Source organism: Salmo salar, chromosome 04, assembly GCF_965601325.2.
Source record: "Salmo salar chromosome 04, fSalSal1, whole genome shotgun sequence".
NCBI classification, from domain to species: domain Eukaryota; kingdom Metazoa; phylum Chordata; class Actinopteri; order Salmoniformes; family Salmonidae; genus Salmo; species Salmo salar.
In genome coordinates this window covers 45,341,607-45,350,552 of record NC_138294.1, presented here as the reverse complement: position 1 = coordinate 45,350,552, position 8,946 = coordinate 45,341,607, and the positions used below count along the sequence as shown (strand labels likewise).

General features: G+C 45.2%; 1 protein-coding gene across 1 annotated transcript in view; it reads right to left on the bottom strand.

Annotated features, from left to right (window-relative positions):
* Positions 1 to 799: 799 nt before the first annotated feature.
* LOC106603020 (uncharacterized) overlaps positions 800 to 8,946 on the bottom strand; it is a 38,939-nt gene continuing 30,792 nt past the window's right edge. The window contains exon 8 of the mRNA XM_045716905.2: positions 800 to 2,213. Coding sequence (XP_045572861.2) covers positions 1,987 to 2,213 — 227 coding nt within the window. The 3' untranslated portion in view covers positions 800 to 1,986. The remainder of the gene's footprint in view (positions 2,214 to 8,946) is intronic.

Sequence of the window (8,946 nt, the reverse complement as noted above, 5' to 3'; positions counted from 1 at the left end):
AAACAATAGAACTACCTCCACTCTGTATGTATGAGTCTAATCAAACACATGTGGATCAGAGGAGGGCATGTTTACTATCCCGGGGTTACACGCCATTGTTTGTTATTGTTGCTGCAAAACTGTGGTCAATTATAAAAAAAACTCTCATGCACGAATGTGACTTTGTTGAATACAGTGTTAAATAAATAGGATTGTTTGTGGTTTCGGGAAACTAACTTGAAAGTTCTGATCAACAGGGTGCTAAATGGCTCCTGTCGTGTCATCTGAAATGTATCCATAGCCTGTCAGACTGTGTATTAGGGCTGACCAAAACGGCTTCACTCACTCAATCCAATTCAATTCAAGGGGCTTTATTGGAATGGGAATCATATGTTTACATTGCCAAAGCAATTGAAATGGATAAACAAAAAAAAAGTGAAATAACTCTCTCTCTCTCGCTCTCTGTCGTTCTCCCTCTCTCGCACACACTCCCTCTATTCCTCACTGGCTGGCACTGCATCTCCTCAGAGGTATAATGCTTTGCTTTGACTGGCAAGCAGGGGGCAGCCAAGAGAGGTTAAATGAGGGAATTGATGTTTTATATTAACTACCCAAATAGGGATCTGGGAGGGGAAGCCTATAGGGAGTTTTTTCCCCTCTACTTTCACTCTGAATTTCACTCATGGAATCTAAAAGGAACCAAAGTTTACCGGGTGTACATTTCTGTGCCGCCAAAAAAATCCTGGATATAAAGTGGATAAAGAGAGAGAATCATGCAGACATACCGCCTTGCCTCTTGGAAAACTCACATCACTAGCGCTTGGAGGGGTCAAATGATTTTATTGTTCCACTGTGGTTGCGCCACACAGGCCTGACATCACACACATAGTTCAACACACACCTTGTGTGGGACAACGCACACTCGTTACACACAGACACAGAGATCGTCACTCTCGCTCTCCCCATTAACATAGTAAAAAATGTTTAAAAAAATTGAAAAAACGAGTGCAACCAATCAAAAGTGAGATTGAGGAAAATAACAGACAGGTTAACCACAGCTAACAAGATTTATTTGGCACGGACCGTGTGGCTTGCCAGTGTTCGGTCCACCGGGACACAGAGCAGAGACGTTTGGCACTGTCATTGGTCAATCTCAGGTAGATAGCTGCTTGTTCGATAGGTGCTTGTTCGGCCAGGTGGCAGTCAGGGGAGATGTGACAGTAAACAAGCTGACGGTGCTGCTCCCGGTGAGGAGCGCCGTGGATTATTAAGGAGGAACCACCTTCCCTCACTCACCCGGTTATACCCGTCTGTCCAGCCATACTGTACTCTACCCATCTCCTTGGCCATGACAGGCGTGTATGATCAATTTGGCTCTGTCATTTGTTAGCACATGGAACAATTGTCTTTATATTTAGTCACCAAACAGATAAGCTCTTAACTACGAAAACAAAAGTACTGCGTCATTCAGGGTGACATTTGTCATGATTTGTTGCAATCTCAAGAACAGGTTTATGACCTTGACAACATTGCACAAGCTTTGTGAACATATTGTGCGCCAAATGTAACAGTAAAGTGGTATTTGTTCATGGCAAGATTTTTTTCTTTTAAGTAGATAGACAGGTGAAGAATACATGGTATGATACGGTCAATAATACATTGAATATAAAAAGGCAAAAGCAGGAAACAAAGGAAGACGCTGTTTTACAAGCAACGCTTTTGGTTCACCTTTTCCCCACAGAGAGAATTTACAGTACTGTACAATTTAAAACATGGCACAGGTAAAAATGGCAAAAGCTCTATTCTCATTGCTTTGCTTTTGGAGTAACAGCAATGGAGTCAAAGGTTTTGGCTGTGTTCCTGAGAGCCTTGGGGCCTGCCTCCTTGCGTCCTTGTCCCCAGTTGCTGAGACCCCCAGGCTGGGTGCCCAGCAGTGTTCAGTGGGGCCTGGGTGGGGTGTGGTATGATGGGGGACAGCGGGTGGCCCTGGTGGTCAGGTCCTGTGGATTACCTGAGTGAGGGGCTGGCAACCAGGTGCAGGTGGTTGGGTTTGGTGGGGATGGGGGGTTTGCTGCCGCGGGGAGGAGGAGTCTGTGCAGGGGTCGTGGGGCTCTTCCCGCTGAAGTTCTTCATGAGCTGAGCCACCCGACCACTCCGTGAACAGGTGTCTCCGCCCCCCTCAGACACCACATCCTCAGACATGGCCCTGCGGTAGGCTGCCATCACGCGGACATCTGGGAGGGAGACAGAGGCAGACATTAGACGAATGGTTAGAGGTGCCTTGCATCAACGAACGGAGCTGAAGCTCACTATGGCTACTATGTATTGGTCTGTTGTCGCGCATCCCCGTAACTGGGAACGCTAATACAAGAGGTCTGTGAGCCGACTGCCATCATGGAACATTCTCCCTGATCCCATCTCCTCTCCTATTTCTGCGTTTTCCCCCCTTTCTCCTGCTCGCCCTTTCCTTCTTCCTCTACCCTCCCTCCAGACTCCTCCGTCCTGAGCTGTAGCATGCCAGACTGGAGGTCATCTTCATAGGAAGAGGAGCAGGGACACAGCTGGGTGTAGTTGGTGTGTGTGTGCGTGCATGTGCGTGTGAGACAGAGAGGCACGATGTTTGGGAGGGGGTATAATTGAGGGATGGGAGCGGAGGAGCAGAGGAGGGCCACGGGGACAGCGATGGAGAGCAGACAGACGCTGTTCAGACACCAGAAGGCTTGAGGAACCGAGTATTTTTAGCGCCGTCCCCGGGGGACACAGATGTGTGAGCACACACACTTAAACACACATACCCTTGGATTTCTTAACTTTTTATCATGTTAAAGTGGGATTAAAATTGATTTAATTGTCATTTTCTTTCAACGACCTACACAAAATACTCTGTAATAAGAAAGTGGAAGATTAAAAAAATTAAAAATTATTCATGAAAAATTAAACACTAATATACTTTGATTAGATAAGTACCCCGAGTCAATACATGTCGGGAACACCTTTGGCAGCGATTACAGCTGTGAGTCTTCTTGGGTTAGTTTAAGAGCTTTGCACGCCAAGTTCTTTCAAGGTGTTGAGGATCATGGCTAGACAGCAATTTTCAAGTCCTGCCATAGATTTTCAAGGACATTTAAGTCAAAACTGTAACTTGGCCACTCAGGAACTTTCACTGTCTTCTTGTTAAGCAAATTGACCTTGTGTTGTAGGTTATTGTCCTGCTGAAAGGTGAATTAATCTCCCAGTGTCTGGTGGAAAGCAGACTGAACCAGGTTTTCCGCTAGGATTATGCCTGTGCTTAGCTCCAACCCGTTTCTTTTTTTATCCTGAAAAACTCCCCACTCTTTGCCGCTGTCAAGCATACACATAACATGATGTAGCCAACACCATGCTTGAAAATAAGGAGGCATTCATTCAGTAATGTGTTGTGTTGGATTTGCCCCAAACATAAGGCTTTGCATTAAGGCCAAAAAGTGTATTCTATTGTCTTTCTTTTTCTTTTCTTTTTTACAGAATTACTTTAGTGCCTTTTTGCATACAGGATGCATGTTTTGGAATATTTGTATTCTGTATATTTTTATTATTCTTTTCACTCTGTCAGTTAGGTAATTATTGTGGGTCACTACAATGTTGATGCATCTTCAGTTGTCTCATTACAACCATTGAACTCTGCAGCTGTTTTAAAAATCACTAATGGCCTCATGGTGACATCCTTGAGCAGTTTCCTTTCTGTCCTGCAGCTCGGTCCAGAAGGACAACTTTATCTTTGTTGTGTCTGGGTGGTTTAACCTGTTATGGATAGGGGGCAGTATTTTCACGGCCGGATAAAAAACGTACCCGATTTAATCTGATTATTACTCCTGCCCAGAAACTAGAATATGCATATAAGTATAAGCTTTGGATAGAAAACACTCCAAAGTTTCTAAAACTGTTTGAATGGTGTCTGTGAGTATAACAGAACTCATTTGGCAGGCCAAAACCTGAGAAGATTCTGTACAGGAAGTACCCTGTCTGACCATTTCTTGGCCTTCTTGATTATCTCTATCCAAAACAGGGGATCTCTGCTGTTACGTGACACTTCCTACGGCTCCCATGGGCTCTCAGAAGGCGGCAAAAAGCTGAATCGTGGCTTTGCAGGCCCTGGCTGAAAAACATTAGCGCGTTTGGATAGTGGTCGGTCAGAGTACTATGAGACTGAGGCGCGTGCACGAGTCGACTCCATGTTTACTTTCTCTCTCTTTGAACGAAAACAACCACTCCCGGTCGGAATATTATCGCTTTTTTACGAGAAAAATGGCATAAAAATTGATTTTAAACAGCAGTTGACATGCTTCGAAGTACGGTAATGGAATATTTAGAATTTTTTTGTCACGAAACGCGTCGGGCGCGTAACCCTTCGTCACCCTTGGATAGTGTCTTGAACGCACGAACAAAACGCCGCTATTTGGATATAACTATGGATTATTTTGAACCAAACCAACATTTGTTATTTAAGTAGAAGTCCTGGGAGTGCATTCTGACGAAGAACAGCAAAGGTAATAACATTTTTCTTATAGTAAATCTGACTTTGGTGAGGGCTAAACTTGGTGGGTGTCTAAATAGCTAGCCCTGTGATGCCGGGCTATCTACTTAGAATATTGCAAAATGTGCTTTCACCGAAAAGCTATTTTAAAATCGGACATATCGAGTGCATAGAGGAGTTCTGTATCTATAATTCTTAAAATAATTGTTATGTTTTTTGTGAACGTTTATCGTGAGTAATTTAGTAAATTCACCGGAAGTGTTCGGTGGGAATGCTAGTTCTGAACATCACATGCTAATGTAAAAAGCTGGTTTTTGATATAAATATGAACTTAATTGAACAAAACATGCATGTATTGTATAACATAATGTCCTAGGCGTGTCATCTGATGAAGATCATCAAAGGTTAGTGCTGCATTTAGCTGTGGTTTTGTTTTTTGTGACATTATATGCTAGCTTGAAAAATGGGTGTCTGATTATTTCTGGCTGGGTACTCTGCTGACATAATCTAATGTTTTGCTTTCGCTGTAAAGCCTTTTTGAAATCAGACAGTGTGGTTAGATAAAAGGAGAGTCTTGTCTTTAAAATGGTGTAAAATAGTAATATGTTTGAAAAATTTAAGTTTTTGTATTTTTGAGGAATTTGTAATTCGCGCCACGCCTATCATTGGATACTGGAGCAGGTGTTCCGCTAGCGGAATGTCTAGATGTAAGAGGTTAATACAGTGGTGGCCAAAAGTTTTGAGAATGAAAATTAATATTTGTGTCACAAAGTCTTCTGCCTCAGTTTGTACAATGGCAATATACTCCAGAATGTTGTGAAGAGTGATCAGATGAATTGCAATTAATTGCAAAGTCCCTCTTTGCCATGCAAATGACCTGAATCTCCCAAAAGCATTTCCACTGCATTTCAGCCCTACCACAAAAGGACCAGCTGACATCATGTCAGTGATTCTCTCGTTAACACAGGTGTGAGTGTTGACGAGGACAAGGCTGGAAATCACTCTGTCATGCTGATTGAGTTCGAATAACAGACTGGAAGCATCAAAAGGAGGGTGGTGCTTGGAATCATTGTTGTTCCTCTGTCAACCATGGTTACCTGCAAGGAAACACGTGCTGTCATCATTGCTTTGCACAAAAAAGGGCTTCACAGGCAAGGATATTGCTGCCAGTAAGATTGCACCTAAATCAGCCATTTATCGGATCATCAAGAACTTCAAGGAGAGCGGTTCAATTGCTGTGAAGAAGGCTTCAGGGCGCCCAAGAAAGTCCAGCAAGCGCCAGGACCATCTCCTAAAGTTTACTCAGCTGTGGGATTGGGGCACCACCAGTACAGAGCTTGCTCAGGAATGGCAGCAGGCAGGTGTGAGTGGATCTGCACGCACAGTGAGGCGAAGACTTTTGGAGGATGGCCTGGTGTCAAGAAAGGCAGCAAAGAAGCCACTTCTCTCCAGGAAAAGCATCAGGGACAGACTGATATTCTGCAAAAGGTACAGGGATTGGGTTGCTGAGGACTGGGGTAAATTCATTTTCTCAATCCTTTCCGATTGTTTGGGGCATCCGGAAAAAAGCTTGTCCAGAGAAGACAAGGGGAGCGCTACCATCAGTCCTGTGTCATGCCAACAGTAAAGCATCCTGAAACCATTGATGTGTGGGGTTGCTTCTCAGCCAAGGGAGTGGGCACGCTTCTCGGCCAAGGGAGTGGGCTCACTCACAATTCTGCCTAAAAACACAGCCATGAATGAAGAATGGTACAACACATCCTTCGAGAGCAACTTCTCCCAACCATCCAGGAACAGTTTGGTGACAAACAATGCCTTTTCCAGCATGATGGAGTGCCTTGCCATAAGGCAAAAGTGATTACTAAGTGGCTCGGGGAACAAAACATCGATATTTTGAGTCCATTGCCAGGAAACTCCCCAGACCTTAATCCCATTGAGAACTTGTGGTCAATCCTCAAGAGGCGGGTGGACAAACAAAAAACCACAAATTCTGACAAACTCCAAGCATTATTATGCAAGAATGGGCTGCCATCAGTCAGGATGTGGCCCAGAAGTTAATTGACAGCATGCCAGGGCGGATTGCAGAGGTCTTGAAAAAGAAGGGTCAACACTGCAAATATTGACTCTTTGCATCAACTTCATGTAATTGTCAATAAAAGCCTTTGACACTTATGAAATGCTTGTAATTATACTTCAGTATTCCATAGTAACATCTGACAAAAATATCTAAAGACACTGAAGCAGCAAACTTTGTGGAAATTAATATGTGTGTCATTCTCAAAACTTTTGGCCACTACTGTACATCATCCACAGCATCGTTATTAACCATGCTAAAAGATATATTCAAAATCTGATTTGGTATTGCTACCAATAACGGCCCTTCTTTTATGATGCTTTTAAAAAGCACCCTGGTCTTTGTAGTTAAATCTGTGCTTAAAATTCAATACTTGACTGAGGGACCTTACATATGTTGTATGTATGGGGGACAGAGGAAGAGGCAGTCAAAGAAATTATGTCAACCCCTATTATTTCACACAGAGTGAGTTCAGGTAACTTATGTGATTTGATAAGCCAAATTTGACTCCTGAACTGATTTAGGCTTGCCTAAACAAAAAGGGTGAATACTTACTTTATGCAATGACTATATTTGACTTATTTCATTTTTAATTCATTTGAAAAAATGTGTTTAATTCTTCCCATTTTGACATTATGGAGTATTTTGTGTAGATGAGTGATAAACATTTAAATTAAATCTATTTCAGTCCCACTTCGTAACGCAACAAAACGTGAAAAAAAAGATCCAAGGGGGGTGAACACTTCTGATACCCACTATACTCACACACGTACAGACAAGCACATTCACACACACACACGCACAAATACACAAATACCCTCCTGCTCACCGACTCAGTCACGCATGCAACCATCTCTGACGAACCCCACCACATTCAATTCAGACACTGAGGTTCTGTGTTTAGTGTAGAGGGTGTGTGTGCAGCCCAGGAGAGGCAGTCAGTTCTATGGCCAAAGAAGCTTTAAAGCAAACACTTGATAGCGGTGAGGCATGAAAGAGACAGGCCCAAACTACCTTTAAAGGTTTTACTTTTCTTTTGTTGTTTTTCTCCCTCTCCCCCTCCCCCCCTCCTTTCCCTGTAGCTCTGCCCCCCTGCCTCCACCATCCTCTCCCTTCTTCCCCTCCCTGCCTCTGTCCCCCTCCCTCCACCTTCCTCTCCCCCTCTCCCTTCCTCTGCCCCCTGACCCGCGGTTCCTGTGTTAATGTCCTCTCGCCGCACTGCGTGGGCCTGCCTCTGATTGTCTCGCTGTGTTGTGTGGTCACCACGGAAACCCTGGATAGGCTCCAGCGATCGAGGTCGGACACACATGCCCGCACGCGGACACACACACGCACACACACAAGCACAGAGTCACAGGCACAGAGTCACAGGCACGCGTGGTCGGAGGCTTTTTGGTGCTTGGGTTTTTGGTGTTGGTTCTGATAGGAATGCTAAACACAAGGAGTATGTGTGCGCGTGCGTGCGTGAATGCGCGTGCGTGCATTTGAGAACGCAAGGGTGCAACGTATTCCAGACCGTTACATGTGTGTACGGTGAGGGAATAGTAAGAAAAATTATAATTTTTCTTAAATTTATATTTTTTATCCCTCTGAGAAAACATCCGTGTGAGGAAGATGAACCCGATACCTCGAGAAACTAGACGCCAACCTAACCTGTCTTAACAAAGAACTGCCCAAACCCACGCAGAACGTTCTACCAGAAACCAAAAGCCAAACATCAAGCCGATAGACTCTCAGCTCTGTCAACACAAATGGAGCGGGGAAAAAAGCACTCCCCTCCGCGGGTTACCTAACTGTGCAGCCATTTGTAGAAAACCTTGGCAACACCTGATCACAGTTACATGAATTTCCTTCTGCTCGAAGTCACTGGTCAATATGATACAGTGACTGTCTGTCTGTCTCACTGTGTCTTCAGACAGACCTTTGAGGCGGATCCCGCTCTTCACACCTCGGCCCAGTCCCAGCCCATACATGCAGTGGGGGAGAGAGGGGGGCTGCAGTGTCACCCACCAGCACCAAAATAAAAGCAAGCCTAGCTCTTTAAATACTCCCTCCTCTCTGGCACGGAGGGGGGAGGGGGGCAGAAGTGGGGCAGAGGGCAGAATTCCGGAGCGGCACGTCTGTGCAGTGAGCCAGGCCGCGGGAGGGTCAGGGTTGGGAGGGGGTGGAGGAACGGGGGGGCGGGGGGGGGGGGGGGGGGTGCCCGGCACGGCGCTGTGTGGAGGCTGGGGGCCCTGTCACTTATCAGCTCCGGCCGAGCGTCGCCCCGGGCCAGAGTCGGGAAGCAGCGCTGGAATGTGTGTCCTTCTCTCTGAAGGTGAGGAGAGGAAAGGCAAGCCGAGGGAGAGAGTGAGGCACACACACACTCAATGAGCCAGCA